The sequence below is a fragment of the Coregonus clupeaformis genome, chromosome 32, assembly GCF_020615455.1.
Source record: "Coregonus clupeaformis isolate EN_2021a chromosome 32, ASM2061545v1, whole genome shotgun sequence".
Taxonomy (NCBI): domain Eukaryota; kingdom Metazoa; phylum Chordata; class Actinopteri; order Salmoniformes; family Salmonidae; genus Coregonus; species Coregonus clupeaformis.
In genome coordinates this window covers 2,448,877-2,476,532 of record NC_059223.1, presented here as the reverse complement: position 1 = coordinate 2,476,532, position 27,656 = coordinate 2,448,877, and the positions used below count along the sequence as shown (strand labels likewise).

General features: G+C 43.6%; 1 protein-coding gene across 8 annotated transcripts; it reads left to right on the top strand.

Annotated features, from left to right (window-relative positions):
• The first annotated feature begins 1,417 nt into the window (after positions 1-1,417).
• LOC121548301 (interferon regulatory factor 8-like) lies at positions 1,418-27,656 on the top strand. Of its 8 annotated transcripts, none has more exons than XM_045209998.1 (11): positions 1,418-2,001; positions 2,241-2,365; positions 13,135-13,223; positions 21,138-21,311; positions 23,103-23,286; positions 23,570-23,673; positions 23,907-24,015; positions 24,758-24,805; positions 24,918-25,322; positions 25,515-25,630; positions 26,476-27,656. In XM_045209998.1, the coding sequence occupies exons 4-11, from the start codon at positions 21,138-21,140 to the stop codon at positions 26,671-26,673; spliced, it is 1,338 nt and encodes a 445-aa protein (XP_045065933.1). In that variant the 5' UTR covers positions 1,418-2,001; positions 2,241-2,365; positions 13,135-13,223; the 3' UTR covers positions 26,674-27,656. The 8 variants fall into 8 exon arrangements, with proteins under 8 accessions (XP_045065933.1, XP_045065932.1, XP_045065931.1 ...); XM_045209997.1 differs by having other exon boundaries at positions 2,238-2,365; XM_045209996.1 differs by having other exon boundaries at positions 1,418-2,365.

The following is a 27,656-nucleotide window of genomic DNA, read 5'->3' as shown; positions in this document are numbered from 1 at the left end:
AACTGCACCTGTTTGAACTCGTTACCTGTATAAAAGACACCTGTCCACACACTCAATCAAACAGACTCCAACCTCTCCACAATGGCCAAGACCAGAGAGCTGTGTAAGGACATCAGGGATAAAATTGTAGACCTGCACAAGGCTGGGATGGGCTACAGGACAATAGGCAAACAGCTTGGTGAGAAGGCAACAACTGTTGGCGCAATTATTAGAAAATGAAGAAGTTCAAGATGACGGTCAATCACCTTCGGTCTGGGGATCCATGCAAGATCTCACCTCGTGGGGCATCAATGATCATGAGGAAGGTGAGGGATCAGCCCAGAACTACACGGCAGGACCTGGTCAATGACCTGAAGAGAGCTGGGACCACAGTCTCAAAGAAAACCATTAGTAACACACTACACCGTCATGGATTAAAATCCTGCAGCGCACGCAAGGTCCCCCTGCTCAAGCCAGCGCATGTCCAGGCCCGTCTGAAGTTTGCCAATGACCATCTGGATGATCCAGAGGAGGAATGGGAGAAGGTCATGTGGTCTGATGAGACAAAAATAGAGCTTTTTGGTCTAAACTCCACTCGCCGTGTTTGGAGGAAGAAGAAGGATGAGTACAACTCCAAGAACACCATCCCAACCATGAAGCATGGAGGTGGAAACATAATTCTTTGGGGATGCTTTTCTGCAAAGGGGACAGGACGACTGCACCGTATTGAGGGGAGGATGGATGGGGCCATGTATCGCGAGATCTTGGCCAACAACCTCCTTCCCTCAGTAAGAGCATTGAAGATGGGTCATGGCTGGGTCTTCCAGCATGACAACGACCCGAAACACACAGCCAGGGCAACTAAGGAGTGGCTCCGTAAGAAGCATCTCAAGGTCCTGGAGTGGCCTAGCCTGTCGCCAGACCTGAACCTAATAGAAAATCTTTGGAGGGAGCTGAAAGTCCGTATTGCCCAGCGACAACCCCGAAACCTGAAGGATCTGGAGAAGGTATGGAGGAGTGGGCCAAAATCCCTGCTGCAGTGTGTGCAAACCTGGTCAAGACCTACAGGAAACGTATGATCTCTGTAATTGCAAACAAAGGTTTCTGTACCAAATATTAAGTTCTGCTTTTCTGATGTATCAAATACTTATGTCATGCAATAAAATGCAAATTAATTACTTAAAAATCATACAATGTGATTTTCTGGATTTTTGTTTTAGATTCCGTCTCTCACAGTTGAAGTGTACCTTTGATAAAAATGACAGACCTCTACATGCTTTGTAAGTAGGAAAACCTGCAAAATTGGCAGTGTATCAAATACTTGTTCTCCCCACTGTACGTGTGTGTGTGGACCGAGTTTGGGAAACCTTGCTTTTTAATCGCTTTGGTACTATTTCCGTAAGTATGTGGTAAAATTTCACAACTCTTAGTACAAAACTCAAAACATATCATCAAAAAGGTTTTTTTCAAACTTTAAGAGGTCAAAGAGGTGGGCATGGGCCCCATGAAAGAGGTGGGAATGGGCCCCGTCAGGGAACTGTTGTATCTAATGAAGTCCGGGCCATCGTCATTGACTGTGTGGTAAACAGAGGCCTTACCATGGCAGTCTGCCAAATTATTTCACCCCAATCTGAAAAGATCAACTGCCAATTTGATCATGAGAACATTTCGCCAAGAAAACCGGTAAGACTGCAGGATATGCACTATGCTTTACCATTACATTTACAGTAAATGACATTATAATGCATGTCAATTCACAAAACATGTTACAGTATTCTTACAGTATGATCTATTGACAGTATACTCTGTTCTATCCTCAGAAATGACAGAAAACCCAATGGTGGTGGCCATGGCCGTGTGCTGACTGACCAGTAGGAGTGGGCAGTGGTGGAAATGGCGAGGGCCAGGAATGACATACGGCTGTCTGAAATAAAGCAGGCCATTGAGGAGAACAATGACAACTTTGCCAATGTGGCATCCATCAGCCTAACAACAATCGGCCACATTTTGAAGAGGCACCAGGTATCTATGAAAAACATTTACCTTGTGCCTTTTGAGAGAAACAACGCCTGGGTGAAACAACTGAGGGACGAGTATGTTTAGGTACAGCACTATACTGTTACTATTTGATGCACATGCTACTTCACAATATAATGTTGGAACTATACTGTAAAAATAACAAATCACAATATATATTTAGAGGGTGATGGTGCTTGATGCTGCTGTGAACAATCACAAGTATATCTTTGTTGATGAAGCAGGCTTCAACCTGGCCAAAACTCGGCTCCGTGGGCGGAACCTCATCAGCCAACGGGCGACCGTCCAAGTGCCTGAACAACGTGGGGGAAACATCTCCATGTGTGCAGCTATCTCTGAAGATGGTGTGGTAGGAGATCGGCCATTACTTGGATCTTACAACGCTGCACACCTCATTGGGTTTCTCAATCAAATTGAGCAGGCCTGTCAAGGTGAAGGGGTCACCTACAGTGGGGGAAAAAAGTATTTAGTCAGCCACCAATTGTGCAAGTTCTCCCACTTAAAAAGATGAGAGGGGCCTGTAATTTTCATCATAGGTACACGTCAACTATGACAGACAAAATGAGAAAAAAAATCCAGAAAATCACATTGTAGGATTTTTTATGAATTTATTTGCAAATTATGGTGGAAAATAAGTATTTGGTCAATAACAAAAGTTTCTCAATACTTTGTTATATACCCTTTGTTGGCAATGACCCAGGTCAAACGTTTTCTGTAAGTCTTCATTTTGGCCCATTCCTCCATGCAGATCTCCTCTAGAGCAGTGATGTTTTGGGGCTGTCGCTGGGCAACACGGACTTTCAACTCCCTCCAAATATTTTCTATGGGGTTGAGATCTGGAGACTGGCTAGGCCACTCCAGGACCTTGAAATGCTTCTTACGAAGCCACTCCTTCGTTGCCCGGGCGGTGTGTTTGGGATCATTGTCATGCTGAAAGACCCAGCCACGTTTCATCTTCAATGCCCTTGCTGATGGAAGGAGGTTTTCACTCAAAATCTCACGATACATGGCCCCATTCATTCTTTCCTTTACACGGATCAGTCGTCCTGGTCCCTTTGCAGAAAAACAGCCCCAAAGCATGATGTTTCCACCCCCATGCTTCACAGTAGGTATGGTGTTCTTTGGATGCAACTCAGCATTCTTTGTCCTCCAAACACGACGAGTTGAGTTTTTACCAAAAAGTTCTATTTTGGTTTGATCTGACCATATGACATTCTCCCAATCCTCTTCTGAATCATCCAAATGCACTCTAGCAAACTTCAGACGGGCCTGGACATGTACTGGCTTAAGCAGGGGGACACGTCTGGCACTGCAGGATTTGAGTCCCTGGCGGCGTAGTGTGTTACTGATGGTAGGCTTTGTTACTTTGGTCCCAGCTCTCTGCAGGTCATTCACTAGGTCCCCCGTGTGGTTCTGGGATTTTTGCTCATCGTTCTTGTGATCATTTTGACCCCACGGGGGTGAGATCTTGCGTGGAGCCCCAGATCGAGGGAGATTATCAGTGGTCTTGTATGTCTTCCATTTCCTAATAATTGCTCCCACAGTTGATTTCTTCAAACCAAGCTGCTTACCTATTGCAGATTCAGTCTTCCCAGCCTGGTGCAGGTCTACAATTTTGTTTCTGGTGTCCTTTGACAGCTCTTTGGTCTTGGCCATAGTGGAGTTTGGAGTGTGACTGTTTGAGGTTGTGGACAGGTGTCTTTTATACTGATAACAAGTTCAAACAGGTGCCATTAATACAGGTAACGAGTGGAGGACAGAGGAGCCTCTTAAAGAAGAAGTTACAGGTCTGTGAGAGCCAGAAATCTTGCTTGTTTGTAGGTGACCGAAAACTTATTTTCCACCATAATTTGCAAATAAATTCATTAAAAATCCTACAATGTGATTTTCTGGATTTTCTTTCCTCAATTTGTCTGTCATAGTTGACGTGTACCTATGATGAAAATTACAGGCCTCTCTCATCTTTTTAAGTGGGAGAACATGCACAATTGGTGGCTGACTAAATACTTTTTTCCCCCACTGTACTTGTGAAAATAATACCAAAGCGATAAAAAAAACTGTAAATAAGGATTTTTTCCATTTATCTACAGCCCATACTCTACACTTTTAAGGGGATAATTTTTTTATGGTGAAAGAATTATATTAAATACAAAACTGAAATATCATAATTGTATACGTCTCCACCCCCCTGAGTTGGTGGATGCACCTTTGACAGCAATTACAGCGTGAGTCTGTTGGGATAGGTCTCTACCAACTTTGCGCACTTAGATTTGCCAATATTTGACCGTTCTTCTTTACAAAACTGTTGAAGCTCTTTCAAGTTCCTTGTGGAGCGTTGATGGACAGCAATCTTCAAGTCATGCCACACATTTTCGATTGTATTTAGGTCAGGGCTCTGACTGGGCCACTCAAGGAAATTTACCTTTTTATTCCTTAGACACTCCACTGTAGCTTTGGCTGTGTGCTTCGGGTTGTTGTCGTGCTGAGGAGGTGAACTTCCCTCCCAGTTTCAGCTTTCTTGCAGAGGGTAGCAGGTTTTCCTCAAGGACTTTTCTGTACAATGCTCCATTAATTTCCCCTTCTATCCTGATCAGTCCCTGATGATGAGAAACATCCCCATAACATGATGCTGCCACCACCATGCTTCACATTAGGGATAGTGTTCTTTGGTTGATGTGCCGTGTTGGGTTTGCGCCAAACGTAACGCTTTGCATTTAGGCCACAAAGTTTCATTTTAGTTTTGTCAGACCACAAACATTTTGGCCACATGGTTACAGAATCTCTCAAGTGTTTTTTAATATACTCCAAATAGGATTCAAGGTGGGCTTTCTTGAGTAATGGCTTCCTTTTTGCCAACCTACCATACATGCAAGATTTGTGGAGTGCTTAGGATATTAGGATATCGTTGTGGGGTAGGATGTGTAGATCAATGGGGGGAAATAATATTTTAATTTCAGGCTATAAGGCAACAAAAGGTGAGAATGTTGAAAGGGGTTGTAGACTTTCTATATCTACCTCAAATACCTCATACCCCTGCACATTGATCTGGTACTCATACTTCCTGTATATACATTTACATTTACATTTACATTTACGTCATTTAGCAGACGCTCTTATCCAGAGCGACTTACAAATTGGTGCATTGACCTTACAGCCAGTGGGATAACCACTTTACAATATGTATATATATATATATACAGTGGGGAAAAAAAGTATTTAGTCAGCCACCAATTGTGCAAGTTCTCCCACTTAAAAAGATGAGAGAGGCCTGTAATTTTCATCATAGGTACACGTCAACTATGACAGACAAAATTAGAAGAAAAAAATCCAGAAAATCACATTGTAGGATTTTTAATGAATTTATTTGCAAATTATGGTGGAAAATAAGTATTTGGTCAATAACACAAGTTTCTCAATACTTTGTTATATACCCTTTGTTGGCAATGACACAGGTCAAACGTTTTCTGTAAGTCTTCACAAGGTTTTCACACACTGTTGCTGGTATTTTGGCCCATTCCTCCATGCAGATCTCCTCTAGAGCAGTGATGTTTTGGGGCTGTCGCTGGGCAACACAGACTTTCAACTCCCTCCAAAGATTTTCTATGGGGTTGAGATCTGGAGACTGGCTAGGCCACTCCAGGACCTTGAAATGCTTCTTACGAAGCCACTCCTTCGTTGCCCGGGCGGTGTGTTTGGGATCATTGTTATGCTGAAAGACCCAGCCACGTTTCATCTTCAATGCCCTTGCTGATGGAAGGAGGTTTTCACTCAAAATCTCACAATACATGGCCCCATTCATTCTTTCCTTTACACGGATCAGTCGTCCTGGTCCCTTTGCAGAAAAACAGCCCCAAAGCATGATGTTTCCACCCCCATGCTTCACAGTAGGTATGGTGTTCTTTGGATGCAACTCAGCATTCTTTGTCCTCCAAACACGACGAGTTGAGTTTTCACCAAAAAAGTTATATTTTGGTTTCATCTGACCATATGATATTCTCCCAATCCTCTTCTGGATCATCCAAATGCACTCTAGCAAACTTCAGACGGGCCTGGACATGTACTGGCTTAAGCAGGGGGACACGTCTTGCACTGCAGGATTTGAGTCCCTGGCGGCGTAGTGTGTTACTGATGGTAGGCTTTGTTGCTTTGGTCCCAGCTCTCTGCAGGTCATTCACTAGGTCCCCCCGTGTGGTTCTGGGATTTTTGCTCACCGTTCTTGTGATCATTTTGACCCCACGGGGTGAGATCTTGCGTGGAGCCCCAGATCGAGGGAAATTATCAGTGGTCTTTTATGTCTTCCATTTCCTAATAATTGCTCCCACAGTTGATTTCTTCAAACCAAGCTGCTTAACTATTGCAGATTCAGTCTTCCCAGCCTGGTGCAGGTCTACAATTTTGTTTCTGGTGTCCTTTGACAGCTCTTTGGTCTTGGCCATAGTGGAGTTTGGAGTGTGACTGTTTGAGGATGTGGACAGGTTTCTTTTATACTGATAACAAGTTCAAACAGGTGCCATTAATACAGGTAACGAGTGGAGGACAGAGGAGCCTCGTAAAGAAGAAGTTACAGGTCTGTGAGAGCCAGAAATGTGCTTGTTTGTAGGTGACCAAATACTTATTTTCCACCATAATTTGCAAATAAATTCATAAAAAATCCTACAATGTGATTTTCTGGATTGTTTTTTTTCAATTTGTCTGTCATAATTGATGTGTACCTATGATGAAAATTACAGGCCTCTCTCATCTTTTTAAGTGGGAGAACTTGCACAATTGGTGGCTGACTAAATACTTTTTTTCCCCACTGTATATATATATATATATTTTTTTTTTGTGGGTGGGGAAAGGGTGGGTAGAAGGATTACTTTATCCTATCCCAGGTATTTCTTAAAGAGGTGGGGTTTCAAGTGTCTCCGGAAGGTGGTGAGTGACTCCGCTGTCCTGGCGTCGTGAGGGAGCTTGTTCCACCATTGGGGAGCCAGAGCAGCGAACAGTTTTGACTGGGCTGAGCGGGAACTGTGCTTCCGCAGAGGTAGGGGGGCCAGCAGGCCAGAGGTGGATGAACGCAATGCCCTCGTTTGGGTGTAGGGACTGATCAGAGCCTGAAGGTATGGAGGTGCCATTCCCCTCACAGCTCCGTAGGCAAGCACCATGGTCTTGTAGCAGATGCGAGCTTCAACTGGAAGCCAGTGGAGTGTGTGGAGGAGCGGGGTGACGTGAGAGAACTTGGGAAGGTTGAACACCAGATGGGCTGCGGCATTCTGGATGAGTTGTAGGGGTTTAATGGCACAGGCAGGGAGCCCAGCCAACAGCGAGTTGCAGTAATCCAGACGGGAGATGACAAGTGCCTGGATTAGGACCTGTGCCGCTTCCTGTGTAAGGCAGGGTCGTACTCTCCGAATGTTGTAGAGCATGAACCTACAGGATCGGGTCACCGCCTTGATGTTAGCGGAGAACGACAGGGAGTTGTCCAGGGTCACGCCAAGGCTCTTCGCACTCTGGGAGGAGGACACAACGGAGTTGTCAACCGTGATGGCGAGATCATGGAACGGGCAGTCCTTCCCCGGGAGGAAGAGCAGCTCTGTCTTGCCGAGGTTCAGCTTGAGGTGGTGATCCGTCATCCACACTGATATGTCTGCCAGACATGCAGAGATGCGATTCGCCACCTGGTTATCAGAAGGGGGAAAGGAGAAGATTAGTTGTGTGTCATCTGCGTAGCAATGATAGGAGAGGCCATGTGAGGATATGACAGAGCCAAGTGACTTGGTGTATAGCGAGAATAGGAGAGGGCCTAGAACTGAGCCCTGGGGGACACCAGTGGTGAGAGCACGTGGTGCGGAGACAGATTCTCGCCACGCCACTTGGTAGGAGCGACCGGTCAGGTAGGACGCAATCCAAGTGAGTGAGCCGCGCCGGAGATGCCCAGCTCGGAGAGGGTGGAGAGGAAGATCTGATGGTTCACAGTATCAAAGGCAGCAGACAGGTCTAGAAGGACAAGAGCAGAGGAGAGAGAGTTAGCTTTAGCAGTGCGGAGAGCCTCCGTGACACAGAGAAGAGCAGTCTCAGTTGAATGACCAGTCTTGAAACCTGACTGGTTTGGATCAAGAAGGTAATTCTGAGAGAGATAGCAAGAGAGTTGGCTAAAGACGGCACGCTCAAGAGTTTTGTAGAGAAAACAAAGAAGGGATACTGGTCTGTAGTTGTTGACATCAGAGGGATCGAGTGTTGGTTTTTTGAGAAGGGGTGCAACTCTCGCTCTCTTGAAGATGGAAGGGACATAGCCAGCGGTCAAGGATGAGTTGATGAGCGAGGTGAGGTAAGGGAGAAGGTCACCGGAGATGGTCTGGAGAAGAGAGGAGGGGATAGGCTCAAGCGGGCAGGTTGTTGGGCGGCCGGCCGTCACAAGTCGCAAGATTTTATCTGGAGAGAGAGGGGAGAAAGAAGTCAAAGCATAGGGTAGGGCAGTGTGAGCAGGACCAGCAGTGTCATTTGACTTAACAAACGAGGATCGGATGTCGTCAACCTTCTTTTCAAAATGGTTGATGAAGTCATCCACAAAGAGGGAGGAGGGGGGAGGGGGAGGAGGATTCAGCAGGGAGGAGGTGGCAAATAGCTTCCTAGGGTTAGGCAGATGCTTGGAATTTAGAGTGGTAGAAAGTGGCTTTAGCAGCAGAAACAGATGAAGAAAATGTAGAGAGGAGGGAGTGAAAAGATGCCAGGTCCGCAGGGAGTCTAGTTTTCCTCCATTTCCGCTCGGCTGCCCGGAGCCCTGTTCTGTGAGCTCGCAATGAGTCATCAAGCCACAGAGCAGGAGGGGAGGACCGAGCCGGCCGGGAGGATAGGGGACATAGAAAGTCAAAGGATGCAGAAAGGGAGGAGAGGAGGGTTGAGGAGGCAGAATCAGGAGATTGGAGGGAGAAGGATTGAGCAGAGGGAAGAGATGATAGGATGGAAGAGGAGAGAGTAGCGGGAGAGAGAGAGCGAAGGTTGCAACGGCGCATTACCATCTGAGTAGGGGCAGAGTGAGTAGTGTTGGAGGAGAGCGAGAGAGAAAAGGATACAAAGTAGTGGTCGGAGACATGGAGGGGAGTTGCAGTGAGATTAGTAGAAGAACAGCATCTAGTAAAGATGAGGTCAAGCGTATTGCCTGCCTTGTGAGTAGGGGGGGACGGTGAGAGGGTGAGGTCAAAAGAGGAGAGGAGTGGAATGAAGGAGGCAGAGAGAAATGAGTCAAAGGTAGACGTAGGGAGGTTGAAGTCACCCAGAACTGTGAGGGGTCACCCTAGCAGCTACTGTTAGCTAGCCAAGTGCAAAGCTAGCCACTGAATTGACTCAGCCAGTTCGCGTTTGTTCGCTAGGTCGTTCCAGCCATTGTTTAGTAGCTATCCAGGTAGCAACAAGCTAGCTAAATTTCAAGCACAGTAGCCACTTACTACCTAACGTTAACGCTTCAGACAATGAGGTTAGAAAAACAGCTGAATGGTAGGCATTATTGTATGTAATTATTGTAGGCAGCTAGCTGGCGTAATTACAGGTACTCTCAGGCGTGAAACAACTATCCACAGTTGCAAATAGTTACCAGTAGCTACCCGCTAGCTAGTCCAGGTATTTTTACATTTGAGATTTGAGTCATTTAGCAGATGCTCTTATCCAGAGCGATATACAGTAGAGTGCATACATTTTCATATACAGTACCAGTCAAAGGTTTGGACACACCTACTCATTCCAGGGTTTTTCTTTATTTTTACTATTTTCTACATTGTAGAATAATAGTGAAGACATCAAAACTATGAAATAACACATATGGAATCATGTAGTAACCAAAGAACTGTTAAACAAATCAAAATATGCTTTATATTTTAGATTCTTCAAGTAGCCACCCTTTGCCTTCATGACAGCTTTGCACACTCTTGGCATTCTCTCAACCAGCTTCATGAGGTTGTCACCTGGAATGCATTTCAATTAACAGTCTTAATTAACAATGAAGTCTCCTGAGTGGCGCAGTGGTCTAAGGCACTGCATCGCAGTGCTAACTGTGCCACTAGAGATCCTGGTTCGAATCCAGGCTTTGTCGCAGCCGGCCGCGACCGGGAGACTTATGGGCGGCGCACAATTGGCCCAGCGTCGTCCAGGGTAGGGGAGGGAATGGCCGGCAGGGATGTAGCTCAGTTGATAGAGCATGGCGTTTGCAACGCCAGGGTTGTGGGTTCGATTCCCACGGGGGGCCAGTATAAAAAAGAAAAAAAGAAAAAAGAAAAAGAAATAAAAAAAGAGAGAAAAAAATATAAAAAAATATGTATTCACTAACTGTAAGTCGCTCTGGATAAGAGCGTCTGCTAAATGACTAAAAATGTAAAATGTAAAAAAACAGGTGTGCCTTCTTAAAAGTTAATTTGTGGAATTTCTTTCCTTCTTAATGCGTTTGAGTCAATTAGTTGTTGTAATAAGGTAGGGGGGTATACAGAAGATAGCCCTATTTGGTAAAAGACCAAGTCCATATTATGGCAAGAACAGCTCAAATAAGCAAAGAGAAACGACAGTCCATCATTACTTTAAGACATGAAGGTCAGTCAATACGAAACATTTCAAGAACTTTGAAAGTTTCTTCAAGTGCAGTCGCAAAAACCATCAAGCGCTATGATGAAACTGGCTCTCATGAGGACCGCCACAGGAAAGGAAGTCCCAGAGTTACCTCTGCTGCAGAGGATAAGTTCATTAGAGTTAACTGCACCTCAGATTGCAGCCCAAATAAATGCTTCACAGAGTTCAAGTAACAGACACATCTCAACATCAACTGTTCAGAGGTGACTGCGTGAATCAGGCCTTCATGGTTGAATTGCTGCAAAGAAACCGCTACTAAAGCACACCAATAATAAGAAGAGACTTGCTTGGGCCAAGAAACACAAGCAATGGACATTAGACCGGTGGAAATCTGTCCTTTGGTCTGATGAGTCCAAATTTAAGATTTTTGATTCCAACCGCCGTGTCTTTGTGAGATGTAGAGTAGCTGAACGGATGATCTCCGCATGTGTGGTTCCCACCGTGAAGCTTGGAGGTGGTGGTGTGGGGGTGCTTTGCTGGTGACACTGTTGGTGATTTATTTAGAATTCAAGGCACACTTAACCAGCATGGCTACCACAGCATTCTGCAGCGATACGCCATCCCATCTGGTTTGCGCTTAGTGGGACTATCATTTCTTTTCAACAGGACAATGACCCAACACACCTCCAGGCTATGTAAGGGCTATTTGACCAAGAAGGAGAGTGATGGAGTGCTGCATCAGATGACCTGGCCCCCACAATCACCCGACCTCAACCCAATTGAGACGGTTTGGGATGAGTCGGACCACAGAGTGAAGGAAAAGCAGCCAACAAGTGCTCAGCATATGTGGGAACTCCTTCAAGACTGTTAGAAAAGTATTCCAGGTGAAACTGGTTGAGAGAATGCCAAGAGTGTAAAAAAAAGCTGAGGGTGGCTACTTTGAAGAATCTCAAATCTCAAATATATTTTGATTTGTTTAACACTTTTTTTGGTTACTACATGATTCCATATGTGTTATTTCATAGTTTTGATGTCTTCACTATTATTCTACAATGTAGAAAATAGTAAAAATAAAGAAAAACCCTTGAATGAGTAGGTGTGTCAATACTTTTGACTGGTACTGTATACATTTTTTTCGTACAGGTCCCCCGTGGGAATGGAACCCACAACCGTGGTGTTGCAAGTGACCTGCTCTACCAACTGAGCCACACAGGACCTATATAATAGTATTTGGACACCCCTTCAAATTAGGCTTACTGAAGAGCTCAGTGACTTTCAATGTGGCATCATCATAGGATGCCACCTTTCCAACAAGTCAGTTTGTCAAATTTCTGCCCTGCTAGAGCTGCCCCGGTCAACTGTAAGTGATGTTATTGTGAAGTGGAAACGTCTAGGAGCAACAAAGGCTCAGCCACGAAGTGGTAGACCACACAAGCTCACAGAACGGACCGCTGAGTGCTGAAGCATGTAGCGCGTAAAAATTGTCTGTCCAACACTCACTACTGAGTTCCAAGCTGCCTCTGGAAGCAACGTCAGCACAAGAACTGTTAGTCCGGAGCTTCATGAAATGGGTTTCCATGGCCGAGCAGCCGCACACAAGCCTAAAATCACCATGCGCAATGACAAGCGTCGGCTGGAGTGGTGTAAAGCTCGCCGCCAGTGTAAACGCATTTTCTGGAGTGATGAATCACGCTTCACCATCTGGCAGTCCAACGGACTAATCTGGGTTTGGCGGATGCCAGGAGAACGCTACCTGCCCCACTGCATAGTGCCAACTGTAAAGTTTGGTGGAGGAGGAATAATGGTCTGGGGCTGTTTTTTATGGCTTGGGCTAGGCCCATTAGTTCCAGTGAAGAAAAATCATAACGCTACAGCATACAATGACATTCTAGACAATTCTGTGCTTCCAACTTTGTGGCAACTGTTTGGGGAAGGCCCTTTCCTGTTTCAGCATTACAATGCCCCTGTGCACAAAGCGAGGTCCATACAGAAATTGTTTGTCGAGATCGGTGTGGAAGAACTTGACTGGCCTGCACAGAGCCCTGTCCTCAACCCCATCGAACACCTTTGGGATGAATTGGAACGCCGACTGCGAGCCAAGCCTAATCAGTGCCCAACCTCACTAATGCTCTTGTGGCTGAATGGAAGCAAGTCCCCACAGCAGTGTTCCAACATCTAGTGGAAGCCTTCCCAGAAGAGTGGAGGCTGTTATAGCAGCAAAGGGGGGACCAACTCCATATTAATGCCCATGATTTTGGAATGAGATGTTTGATGAGCAGGTGTCCACATACTTTTGGTCAAGTAGTGTAGCTCCATTCTTGTGTATTTTCTTCCTCTTGTGTTACCATTTTTTAAATTCATTTTTTTACTCTGCATCGTTGGGAAGGGTGCGTAAATAAACATTTCACGGTTCAGTCTACACCTGTTGTATTCAGCACGTGACAAATAAAATGATATTTGTGTATGTGTTAGAGAAAGACCCATAGATGAAGGGTTGGTCAGAGACAGAGTGCCTTGGCAGTGCCACCCCAGACTGGCATGGACACAGTAGTAACAATGAGTGTTCTGTTCTGTTCCCCTCAGTGAGAAGTCCTTCTCTGACCCAAAGACCATGCCACCACCAGCTTCCCCAAACTGTCCCCCCCTCTACAGCCTCCACCCCCGCCGTACAGGTGAGCCCAGACCACAACATGAATCAAATCCTCAAAACGCACCCTGGACATGTGACCTTATCTCCACCACAACTGCTTTTCTCAGTTTCGAAATTATACGTACTAAGGCTGTCTGACCACAGTAATGAGGATTGGGCACAACAAGTTAACCCTCTCCGCCAACATTCAGCCCTGCAGTCCCTGTTGAAACCACTGAACCATCCCTGTGTAGAATAAAGTTTTAATATTAGTCAGATTAAATCAGCTATCTGCTTTACGGCAGGCTGTTTTTAGCATATACACTGAGTGTACAAAGCATTAGGAACGCCTTCCTAATATTGAATTGCATCCCCTTTTGCCCTCAGAACAGCCTCAATTCGTCAGGGTATGGATTACAAGGTGTCGAAAGCGTTCCACAGGGATGCTGGCCCATGTTGACTCCAATGCTTCCCCACAGTTGGCTGGATGTCCTTTGGGTGGTGAAACTTTGGGTGGTGAACCTAATTTTATAAACAATACAAAACATACACACAAATGACAACATCTTACAAACATGAACTACATCCCACCTGGCCAATTTTGTCATGGAAATAAATGTATTTCCTGTTACCAAGTAATTTACAGTTTCTATGCCTTTAGTTTTCCATGTGGACCAATTTATCGGTGAATTCTGAAAAGCTCTCCAAGAATTGTTCCATAAGGTTGGGTTTTTAAGAAGTGATATTGGTTCTTGTAGAATACGTTTTATTTTCTTCCATATTGTGATAGTGTTCTTAACTATGAAGTTGTTAATGTCCTTAGCTTTATCCTTTGAAAATAGACATGCAAAATGTTTCTGGGGATGAGCATGCGCATCTTCAATATGTACCCATTGTTCCTCTTTAGTGCATTTAACTATCTGTCGCAAGTAAAAGCCTTAAGTAGCGAGTTCATACAATACCAAGTCTGGAAGGTTAAAACCACCCTCAGACTTAGGAAGATGTAAAACTTTCCTTTTTATTCTAAGCATTTTATTTTCCCATATACAGTGCATTTGGAAAGTATTCAGACCCCTTGACTTTTTCCACATTTTGTTACGTTACAGCCTTATTCTAAAATGTATTAAATAAAAAGAAATCCTTAATCTACACACAATACCAATTTTTTTTGTTTTTTATACCTTATTTACATAGGTATTCAGACCCTTTGCTATGAGACTCGAAATTGAGCTCAGGTGCATCATGTTTACAGTTTAGTCATTTAGCAGACGCTCTTATCCAGAGCGACTTCCAATTAGTGAGTGCATACATTTTTCATGTTCCATTGATCATCCTTGAGATGTTTCTACAACTTGATTGGAGTCCACCTGTGGTAAATTAAATTGATTAAATAAAACTTTTAAATCAAACCAAAGAACAATCTTTTACCTTTTCCTCCATTCTTTAATCCAGTTGCTCAAAAATCCAGTTGCTAACTACTATAACATGTTGCACTGAAACTGGTCTTTTTGTTTGAACATCACCTTTCAAATCTACTGAGCTTCATCATCTTTCAGCCAGTTGCTGAGGCAAACTAACTTGTTCACATTTTCTGAAAGTAAAGCTGACCTTTTCTTGTTCACAATGTGACCTGCAACTGAGAAAAGTCGTTCACAGGGAACAGTGGTTGCAGGAGTGGCTAGATATCAAATTATCTGAGGTTGATTTTGTTAATTGCCTGCAAACATTCAGCGTGGTCTGGCGCAAACCACTTGCTGAATCTGACGGCCCAGCAAACGCATGTTTGGCGTTGACATGGTACTTCAAGCTTGAACAGCTCCGGTGAAATTGAAACTCCTTCTTACAAATCTTGCAAATAACCTTGTACTTGTTAACTGTACCATCATCATTCTTTTTATATTTGAATCCGTCAATAGGCCCACTTTGCTCACCTTGCTCCATCTCGCCTCTAGCTCCCAACCACTTTCCTGACCTGAATAATTTGTCACACTGCGCATGCGTGAAATGCGTTAAAAAAATTGACGTAATTAACAGCAAACAACTAATTAACGTCGTTAACGCGCTATTTTTGACAGCCCTAATATATATATATATATATATATATATATATACAGTGGGGGAAAAAAGTATTTAGTCAGCCACCAATTGTGCAAGTTCTCCCACTTAAAAAGATGAGAGAGGCCTGTAATTTTCATCATAGGTACACGTCAACTATGACAGACAAATTGAGGAAAAAAAATCCAGAAATTCACATTGTAGGATTTTTAATGAATTTATTTTCAAATTATGGTGGAAAATAAGTATTTGGTCACCTACAAACAAGCAAGATTTCTGGCTCTCACAGACCTGTAACTTCTTCTTTAAGAGGCTCCTCTGTCCTCTACTCGTTACATGTATTAATGGCACCTGTTTGAACTTGTTATCAGTATAAAAGACACCTGTCCACAACCTCAAACAGTCACACTCCAAACTCCACTATGGCCAAGACCAAAGAGCTGTCAAAGGACACCAGAAACAAAATTGTAGACCTGCACCAGGCTGGGAAGACTGAATCTGCAATAGGTAAGCAGCTTGGTTTGAAGAAATCAACTGTGGGAGCAATTATTAGGAAATGGAAGACATACAAGACCACTGATAATCTCCCTCGATCTGGGGCTCCACGCAAGATCTCACCCCGTGGGGTCAAAATGATCACAAGAACGGTGAGCAAAAATCCCAGAACCACACGGGGGACCTAGTGAATGACCTGCAGAGAGCTGGGACCAAAGTAACAAAGCCTACCATCAGTAACACACTACGCCGCCAGGGACTCAAATCCTGCAGTGCCAGACGTGTCCCCCTGCTTAAGCCAGTACATGTCCAGGCCCGTCTGAAGTTTGCTAGAGTGCATTTGGATGATCCAGAAGAGGATTGGGAGAATGTCATATGGTCAGATGAAACCAAAATAGAACTTTTTGGTAAAAACTCAACTCGTCGTGTTTGGAGGACAAAGAATGCTGAGTTGCATCCAAAGAACACCATACCTACTGTGAAGCATGGGGGTGGAAACATCATGCTTTGGGGCTGTTTTTCTGCAAAGGGACCAGGACGACTGATCCGTGTAAAGGAAAGAATGAATGGGGCCATGTATCGTGAGATTTTGAGTGAAAACCTCCTTCCACCAGCAAGGGCATTAAAGATGAAACGTGGCTGGGTCTTTCATGACAATGATCCCAAACACACCGCCCGGGCAACGAAGGAGTGGCTTCGTAAGAAGCATTTCAAGGTCCTGGAGTGGCCTAGCCAGTCTCCATAGAAAATCTTTGGAGGGAGTTGAAAGTCCATGTTGCCCAGCGACAGCCCCAAAACATCACTGCTCTAGAGGAGATCTGCATCGAGGAATGGGCCAAAATACCAGCAAAAGTGTGTGAAAACCTTGTGAAGACTTACAGAAAACGTTTGACCTGTGTCATTGCCAACAAAGGGTATATAACAAAGTATTGAGAAACTTTTGTTATTGACCAAATACTTATTTTCCACCATAATTTGCAAATAAATTCATAAAAAATCCTACAATGTGATTTTCTGGATTTTTTTTCCTCATTTTGTCTGTCATAGTTGACGTGTACCTATGATGAAAATTACAGGCCTCTCTCATCTTTTTAAGTGGGAGAACTTGCACAATTGGAGGCTGACTAAATACTTTTTTCCCCACTGTATATATACACTGCTCAAAAAAATAAAGGGAACACTTAAACAACACAATGTAACTCCAAGTCAATCACACTTCTGTGAAATCAAACTGTCCACTTAGGAAGCAACACTGATTGACAATCAATTTCACATGCTGTTGTGCAAATGGAATAGACAACAGGTGGAAATTATAGGCAATTAGCAAGACACCCCCAATAAAGGACTGGTTTTGCAGGTGGTGACCACAGACCACTTCTCAGTTCCTATGCTTCCTGGCTGATGTTTTGGTCACTTTTGAATGCTGGCGGTGCTTTCACTCTAGTTGTAGCATGAGACGGAGTCTACAACCCACACAAGTGGCTCAGGTAGTGCAGCTCATCCAGGATGGCACATCAATGCGAGCTGTGGCAAGAAGGTTTGCTGTGTCTGTCAGCGTAGTGTCCAGAGCATGGAGGTGCTACCAGGAGACAGGCCAGTACATCAGGAGACATGGAGGAGGCCGTAGGAGGACAACAACCCAGCAGCAGGACTGCTACCTCCGCCTTTGTGCAAGGAGGAGCAGGAGGAGCACTGCCAGAGCCCTGCAAAATGACCTCCAGCAGGCCACAAATGTGCATGTGTCTGCTCAAACGGTCAGAATCAGACTCCATGAGTGTGGTATGAGGGCCCGACGTCCACAGGTGGGGGTTGTGCTTACAGCCCAACACCGTGCAGGACTTTTGGCATTTGCCAGAGAACACCAAGATTGGCAAATTCGCCACTGGCGCCCTGTGCTCTTCACAGATGAAAGCAGGTTCACACTGAGCACATGTGACAGACGTGACAGTCTGGAGACGCCGTGGAGAACGTTCTGCTGCCTGCAACATCCTCCAGCATGACCGGTTTGGCGGTGGGTCAGTCATGGTGTGGGGTGGCATTTCTTTGGGGGGCCGCACAGCCCTCCATGTGCTCGCCAGAGGTAGCCTGACTGCCATTAGGTACCGAGATGAGATCCTCAGACCCCTTGTGAGACCATATGCTGGTGCGGTTGGCCCTGGGTTCCTCCTAATGCAAGACAATGCTAGACCTCATGTGGCTGGTGTGTGTCAGCAGTTCCTTTAAGAGGAAGGCATTGATGCTATGGACTGGCCCGCCCGTTCCCCAGACCTGAATCCAATTGAGAACATCTGGGACATCATGTCTTGCTCCATCCACCAACGCCACGTTGCGCCACAGACTGTCCAGGAGTTGGCGGATGCTTTAGTCCAGGTCTGGGAGGAGATCCCTCAGGAGACCATCCGCCACCTCATCAGGAGCATGCCCAGGCGTTGTAGGGAGGTCATACAGGCACGTGGAGGCCACACACACTACTGAGCCTCATTTTGACTTGTTTTAAGGACATTACATCAAAGTTGGATCAGCCAGTAGTGTGGTTTTCCACTTTCATTTGGAGGGTGACTCCAAATCCAGACCTCCATGGGTTGAAAATTTTGATTTCCATTGATTAATTTTTGTGTGATTTTGTTGTCAGCACATTCAACTATGTAAAGAAAAAAAGTATTTAATAAGATTATTTCATTCATTCAGATCTAGGATGTGTTATTTTAGTGTTCCCTTTATTTTTTTTAGCAGTGTACATATATACGTGTTTGTTTTGGGCTTCATCCCTGGCGTTGTTCATGACATACAGTGGGGGAAAAAAGTATTTAGTCAGCCACCAATTGTGCAAGTTCTCCCACTTAAAAAGATGAGAGAGGCCTGTAATTTTCATCATAGGTACACATCAACTATGACAGACAAATTGAGAAAAAAAAATCCAGAAAATCACATTGTAGGATTTTTTATGAATTTATTTGCAAATTATGGTGGAAAATAAGTATTTGGTCACCTACAAACAAGCAAGATTTCTGGCTCTCACAGACCTGTAACTTCTTCTTTAAGAGGCTCCTCTGTCCTCCACTCGTTACCTGTATTAATGGCACCTGTTTGAACTTGTTATCAGTATAAAAGACACCTGTTTTCTTTTCTCAATTTGTCTGTCATAGTTGACGTGTACCTATGATGAAAATTACAGGCCTCTCTCATCTTTTTAAGTGGGAAAACTTGCACAATTGGTGGCTGACTAAATACTTTTTTTCCCCACTGTACCTTGTGTTGGGTGGAGAAAATAAAACCCCTATTACGTATTCCTGCACCTGTCTTCAAATCCTTATACAACGTGACACCCTTTCTAAAGCAATTTCATCAGATAGTGTATTATTTGTGTATATTTGTACTTTAAGACATTTATACAAATGTTTTATGAAATGTATTATTACAGCTGGAAAGTTGAAAGCTTCCAAAGTTTTGAATAGAAAAGGCAATTCAAGACAGTTGAAAGCCTTTTTGGCATCAACAGCCATTACTGATGAATCTATATCTTGTTTATTTGCGTATTGTATTAAACTGAAACATGTTCTTGTATTTGTTTATTTTTAATAAACCCTGTTTGATATGTATCAAGTCTGGTAAAACTTTTGCCATTCTATTTCTTATAAGCTTGAATATTTTGTCATAATTTATTAAACTTATGGGTCTATAATCAGCGGGGGACTCTCCAGATTTTCCTGGTTTTAATACAACTGAAATAACTGTTTGATACATGGAACTAGGAAGTACTGCATTGAGTGACGTGTTGTCATTTGTGTAAATAGGGGGGCTACTTTGTCACAAAATGTTGAAAAGAATTCTATGGGAAAGCCATCCATTCCTGGTGCTTTTCTCCATGTGAATGTTTTAACTGTATCTAATATTTCTTCTTGGGTGATCTCTGTTTTTAATGATTATTTTTGTTATCTGCTGATAATTGCTTCAGAGTTGTTTAGTCGAAGAAGGCTATAGGATCTGTCCAACTGTTTAATTCTGATTTATATACATTTTCATAGAAGCTTTTAAAATTGAAATTAATCATGGTGGACCATTCTTGATACACACGGCAAACTGTCGATTGTGAAGAACCAGCAGCGTTGCAGTTCTTGACACAAACCGGTGCGCCTGGCACCTACTACCATACCCCATTCAAAGGCACTTAAATATTTTGTCTTGCCCATTCACCCTCTGAATGGCACACATACATAATCCATGTCTCAAATGTCTCAAGGCTTAAAAATCATTCTTCAACCTGTCTCCTCCCCTTCAGCTACACTGATTGAAATGGATTTAACAGGTGACATCAATAAGGGTTCATAGCTTTCACCTGGATTCACCTGGTCAGTCTATGTCATGGAAAGAGCAGGTGTTCCTAATGTGTTGTACACTCAGTGTATAGTGCTTTCCGTATAAGGGCTATGAATAAGCATGTTGGTATTAGAGACTGTCTTATTTTTTTATTTTTTTTGTGGAGACTCTTATTCTCACGAAATAAAAACAATATGATAAACACTTTATCATTGCATCTAATTCAGAGTACATATCGTTCAAACATAGCCAACCTGAAAGTCACCCTGCCTACACCTACAGTATGTTTGAATGCAGCCTAGGCTGTAGTAAAACCTGCACCAGTGGGTGTTTTAGTAACGAAAGAACAATACCTGTTGGGCCGACCTTTACAGTAAAATGTCATTTTATGACGCTGTGAAATCCCCTTTATCCTTTACTAATTATTATCCAGGGTTGTTCAATACCCCGCCGTCTGTAGCCAACTGTGGCAAAGACGCTACGATATCTCCTGTCAGATGATTTCTTGTAAATGCCATTGCTTCGAAGAACAATACTTCCGGATTGGCTTGTATTTCCCTAACCTGATTGGATATAAGTGAAACGCATCCGGCCAATCAGCTTGCAGTCGATGTTTCATTCATCTGAAAGAGAATAAACTGTTATGCGAGTAAAGGTTTATTCTATTGACTCTGAGCCATCAACTTGGTGTTAAGGTTTAACAATAGTCTTCAATAAGCTATTTGAAGGACATCTCAAGGATAGCTAAAGGACCTATCAATAGAAAAATAAAAGGTAAGATTTAGTTGTCTTTGTTTTAACTCTTGAAGAGCGGTGCCTTGCTACCTTAATAAAAAGGTAGGCTATTAGAACATTATAGTAGTTTTGAAATAAAAACCATCAATAACAATATTATCTTGTTTTGCTTTTTGCCCTCACTCTCTCTCTCTCTCTCTCTCTCTCTCTCTCTCTCTCTCTCTCTCTCTCTCTCTCTCTCTCTCTCTGTCTCTGTCTCTCTCTGTCTGTCTCTCTTTCTCGAAATAAGCAAATTATCACAAACTCGCATCAAATTAATACATACAGTGACATTTCTTATGAATGTGTATTACAGATGTCAGTAAACCCGGGCGGTCGGAGGCTGAAACAGTGGCTAGTAGAGCAGATCCAGAGCGGCCAGTACCCGGGGCTGCTCTGGGAGGACGACAGCCGTACCATGTTCCGCATCCCCTGGAAACATGCTGGGAAGCAGGATTACAACCAGGAGGTCGACGCCTCTATCTTCAAAGTAGGTTCATTGACACTAATTTCAAACGAGGATTTTGTTGATAGCGGTAGATTTGAAGAGCATATTTAGATAACGGATAGGTGTAGCGTAAGCCTACGCTCTTTCCGCACGACTTTTGTCGAGGTACATACAGCATACACTTTTTTTTCGCGCCTACAAATAGAACGGGTGTGAAATTTTTGTTTTGTTGGTCTAACTAAAACATTCTCACCACCTGTAACGCACATAAATAGGCTACACATAAATTGTAGAGTAGGATGACATAGTTGACAATACATTGATCTATGAGTCATGGGGCTCTATTTTAACAACACTAACGCAATGCTAAATCTAAGTGCTGGCCGTATCATTTGGTCTGGGGGTGTATTTGGCAGTGGAACGAAAGGGCTGGGTTCGGATGAATAAACAAGTTGTAGGTGTGACAAGGGCTTGGCCACTCAACGCATTTCATGGCTTAATACTGCATGCATTTGTCTCAAGTTCTGTAGGTTATTGATGATCTTTGCATTGTCATCAACTCCAATTCGGCTGGGGGCATGGACTATTCTCGTCCTGGTCCATTGTGGATTGATACTACAGCTTATTAAATAGCATAGGCTACAGTAATGAGTAATAGCAACAGTAAAATAAATGCAGTGTTTGCTCAATAGCCTATGTTTGGAATGTTGTCAGTCAACAGGGTTGTAATTGGCTTCAACGAGCCTAGCCTATAGCTTACATGTCTTTACGCATCGCACGTCTCCTAAAATATAAAATTCTAGGCTCCTGCAAATTGTAATGTATGTGTGAGACACATTCTTAAATAGGCAAAATATAGCCTAGGCCTACCGTTGATAATGCATTATAGGACTGAATAATTTAAATGCGTTTGGAGGAGCGTGTCTTTGGTAACCGGATGAAATGCACTCTTTGGAGATGAGGATGGATACTTGAACAAGCGAAATGAACTATCTGCGTATGTGAAAAATGAAAAAGCATAAAGAAAAAAACCTCCAAAATATTTCTAAGCACTCTCAGTAGACCATTTAAAACCCCTTTATCCATAGGCTACTTGGCTAATGGCCAGGATAAAAATATGCATCTATGCAATGGGCACTGTGCATCATGGCTGGATAGGCTGCACTTCCGCCTCTCAAAATCCATGCCATTATCAACTGTGTTACCGTTAAGACCTGCTTTTTGTGGGTCTTAAAACTTCCCATTAGCGCTCCATGAAATTGTCACTTTTGCGCTTGTTTTTAAGGACACACCTCAAATATTGCCACCCCTCCCACCTCAGTGCAAGCGAGCTGATATTAAACAGGTAAATTGCCGAACCTGCCGTTATGGCTGGAAAATGCCAGTGCACCAGTTTTTACATGACAGAATTGCAAACGAATGTGCGTATGACACTTGCGCCTCCTTGGTGCCAGCTGAAAATAGAGCCCATGGTCATAATAAGTCAAGCAGGGAAAAATGACATGGAAAATCTAATAATTTGTGTAATTATAAGTAATTACAACTTAACAGTTAACAAACAGAACCTGTCCAGTTTCATGTCATTACAATTCAACCTTTGTTTTATGTAACCTACCTTTATTTATCATGTGATTAATTGTATTCTGCCTATCAAAGTAGTTGAGTTCTGATTACTTCTATGCATGGCTTCATCATGGACTTTTCTAATCTCTTTCGTCCGGTTCCAGAGCTTTTTGAATATTAGAAGTTGTTGATGGCACCAGCAGGTATGTGTTATGTTTGGATGTATGTTACTCTTACTCGCTTTATAATGCACCTGCTCCCTCCCTGCAGGCCTGGGCTGTGTTTAAGGGTAAGTTTAAGGAGGGGGAGAAGGCTGAGCCTGCTACATGGAAGACCAGGCTGCGGTGTGCCCTCAATAAGAGCCCCGACTTCGAGGAGGTGGGAGACAGGTCCCAGCTGGACATCTCTGAGCCCTACAAGGTGTACCGTATCGTCCCCGAGGAGGAGCAGAAGAGTGAGTTCATATTTCACTGTGGAGACATTAGAATAATGAACATTATAAACACCTGTATTGAATGGATGTAGAGTCAAATTGCGCCCATGCAAATGATTTATAAAAAAAAAAATGTTTCAGCAGCAGGGTGTTGCCCTGATCAGAGTTGAAAACTCAGAAACCTGGACAAAGACAGCTTGCTGCTGAAACTTGATTTACATTTGACCATCAGCCTTTTCCGTAGTAAATAGAAAGAATAGCTGTGACAATAATACTAACAACCATGCTCTCCCCTCTGCTCCAGCAGGTAAAAGTGCAGCAGCAGCTTTGACATCTAGCTCTGGTGACATTACTGACATGGACTGCAGCTCTGCAGACCTGGAGGAGCTCATCAAAGAGGTGAAACAGGTATGCTTTTCTTCTTTCCATCCATTTCTTCCTTTCCTCTCTCTGTCTATATTTCTCACCGACTTTCTTGTTTTACTGTCTGTCAAGTTTTCCCTCCTTTTCTGTCTCTCTATCCTCCGCTATCAACTATCTTACCTCTTCTGTTTCTAAAGCAGCTTTTATATGTATGATTGTTGATGTATGGTTGTATGGTTATTAGAGACTAATTGCATGGTGTGTTATTCCATTGTCAGTCTTCCAGTGATGAGTACCTGGGTATCATCAAGAGGAGCCACTCTCCCCAGGAGGATGGCTGTAGGATGCAGCCCAGCCCAGAGTACTGGTCCCAGGGCAGTGTCAGTGGTAAGGGTCCTTCTCCACTCAGTCAACGGTTATTTTCTTTAGCAGTGTCATCCAATCTAGACGAGTATCGCCAACATGAGGTGGTGTCATGCCCGTTTAAACACTTTCATAAAGTGGTGACTGGAACATATATGTATGTGAATTATCTGATTTATTTAATTAGAGTTAGCAAACACCTATGCATCATATTGTCCTTTGTTAAAAGTATATGTCTAGCTGTTTTCCATGAGGACATTTTTAAAGGTGTATAGAGAAACTTGCACGTTTATGTCTCCTGTATCAAAGTGGGCATTATTGTGGCATGTTCTACGCTCTGTGAGGCTACAGTTCCTCCTTTGTGAGAGTTGAGATTTATTCATTTAAAAATAACTGCATATCTATAGTGATGCAAAACTCTGTGACATGACCTTACAGTTATGGCTTCTAACACAAGCTTGTTTACATGATTCTAGAATTGTAGAGGGGGAAGAATTGGCTAATATCCTTTAGCACTTTGCTGACTAAGGTGTTTTTTTCTTGGTCACGCCGCCTCTGAGTCTTTTGTGCTTGACGGGCTGTATTTTTTGATGAAATGACAAATAATGACATGATAGAGTGGTCAGATGTTTTTCACGGTCACTCAAGATCATTGCATCTTAACGAGCATGCTGCATATGTAAGACAAAATAAATATTTTAATTTCATGATGGAAAAAATCTAAACCACAAAGTAAGTTATCTTTTTTATTATTATTACCCTGCAGTCTTCCCGGGGCATCAAGATCCCTCGCCGATGGGTTCTTTCAATGCCGGTATGTTTCCTCAATATTTCTAAATACTGATTTATTTATTTACATTCCTCTGCAAGACTTAATAGAAGACAATACTGTGGCTTAGTCAACACTTTCCTCCCTCTGTTTCCAGCCTTCTCTCAGATGATCATCAACTTCTTCTACGGTGGGAAGCTGATGGACAGCGTGGTGACCTCTCACGCTGATGGCTGTCGTATCTCTCCGGGTCAGCCTCCCTTGGTCCAGCACAGGTCCCCCTACGGTCTCCCAGACAGCCTGCAGAACGTACGTTTCCCCCCCGCTGAGCTCATTGAGGCTGAGCGCCAACGCCATGTCACCCGCAAGCTCCTGGGCCACCTGGAGAGGGGCGTGCTGGTCCGTGCCAACCGCGAGGGCATCTTCATCAAGAGGCTGTGCCAGAGCCGTGTGTTCTGGAGCCGGGCTGGGGGATTGGGTCCCCACTACAGCCCTGGGGGGCCCTGCAAACTGGAGAGAGATGCTGTGGTGAAGATTTTTGACACAGGAAGGTTCTTCCAAGGTGAGGAGGAAGGAACTCATGTTGTTTTTGTTGTTGATTTATGATGTTGTGCTCTGAAGAGGACGGGAATACATGTACTCTTGACTGACAGACGTATACTCTTTGGAGTACATGCCTTCACTCATCAGTGTGCAGTTATGAAGCATTCTGTCTGTGTAATACGCTCTTCTCTGTCTGCTTTGTTTGTCCCAGCTCTCCAGCTGTACCAGGAGGGCCAGCTTCCTGCCCCTGACCCCATGGTGACCCTGTGTTTCGGGGAGGAGCTTCATGACCTCAGCACAGCCAAGAGCAAACTTATCATCGTCCAGGTAACAGCGGTTATATCCCCTGGATCACTGAAACGTGATATCCCCCCAGCACAGTCCCAGAATGTGTTTGAGTAAATAGAGTTAACTTTAGCCTTCAAGGTGATTTGGTCAAAAGGGCACCACTACACTCTTAGAAAAAAGGGTTCCAAAGGGGTTCTTCGGCTGTCCCCAACCCTTTTTGCTTCCAGGTAGAACCCTTTTGGGTTCCATGTAGAACCCTCAGTAGAACAACTTCCCGAGTGGCACAGTGGTCTAAGGCACTGCATCGCAGTGCTAGCTGTGCCACTAGAGATCCTGGTTAGAATCCAGGAGACCCATGGGGCGGTGCACAATTGGCCCAGCGTCATCCAGGGTAGGGGAGGGAATGGCCGGCAGGGATGTAGCTCAGTTGGTAGAGCATGGCGTTTGCAACGCCAAGGTTGTGGGTTCGATTCCCACGGGGGGCCAGTATGAAAAATAAAAAAATCATGTATGCACTCACTAACTGTACGTCGCTCTGGATAAGAGCGTCTGCTAAATGACTAAAATGTAAATGTAATAAGGTTCTACATGGAACCCAAAAGTGTTCTACCTGGAACCAAAAGGGTTCTACCTGCCACTAAAAAGGGTTATCCTATGGGGACAGTCAAAGAACCCTTTAAGTTTCTAGATAGACCCTTTTTTTCTAAGAGTGTACTATAAAAATACAAACTGAGCTAACAGTTCCCTCTTTTCTTCTCTCCCTGTCTGGTTGTGTTCAGATCACTCCAGTCTACTGTCAGAAGCTGGCAGACTGAGCTTACAGTTCCCCCTCTTCTTCTCTCCCTCTCTCCTCTTCTTCTTTCCCTGTCTGTGCTCGGCCACAGATCACTCCAGTGAACTGCCAGCAGCTGTTGGATGCAGTGAGCATGCATCGTTCCCAGTACAGCAGTCCTAACCTGGAGATCCAGTCAGATGAGCTGCAGGCCGGGGAGCAGATGGCCCGGATCTACCAGGACCTGTGTAGCTACACCGCTCCCCAGAGGGCAGCCTGCTACAGGGACAACATGCCCATCACCGCCTGAACAGAGCACCTTCCTTCACTCCCCCTCATTGATATAACAAGAAAGGACTGACATGACATATGGTGAGATATGTCACTGACATACACTTCAGCCTCTCACACCTCTTAGCCCTTGCTTACACCATTCCAATGCTTTTCGATTCTTGAGAGCCAATGAGCAAGTGCATACTTTGATTAATGGAGAAAGAGATGGGATAGGGGATCGGAGCAAAGCCAATACTTTGCTTGGGTGTTACAGAGGCACTGTGTGTCAAGAAAGGGAAGTACTATACAACCGTATTACAAATGGTGCTGTAAAGGTATTACAAGGTTTACTCATCAAATTTACCACCCCAGTTAGTATACCACGTTTTCCCCCAATCCAGAAACAAACACAGTAAAAATGTAATAGAATTCAGAATAAGTAGTGGTTTGAACTATTCTGTCTTGTAAACGTACTTTCATTAAGGTTATCACTATGCATCTTTAAAGAACGTGGTGAATTTACTACAGCAGTAAATTTGATTGAATAAACCCTGAAGTGTTGAATGTTATATTAGAATTTGTGTGTCTATCGATTGACTTGATTTTGTGTGATTTGTTTGTCAGTTTTCTCACCTGCTTTTAATGTATTTTTTATGATGGAAAATGTGATTGATATTCAATCCAATACTCCATACTGCTCATCAAATCAAAGTGTATAAACATTTAACATTTTTAAATCAAGGGCCAGTATAACTGTAAAAGGAAGGCAGGACATGTAGGTACCTGTACACCAGATTACCTATTTTCTTTATATGTAGAACATCCTTAAAACATTTATATTTTTCTATTTGTACTGTAGAAACATATTTTTCTTATACTGTATGAGAGATTTTAACAGCAACATGATTGCTTGGATTGTATTTGATATAGATAGGTTTTACTATCGTATTCTGCCCACTGTTTTACTCTCTGTGAATTCATTTTTCAAACTTTGAAATAAATATCAAACTTTTCAGTGAA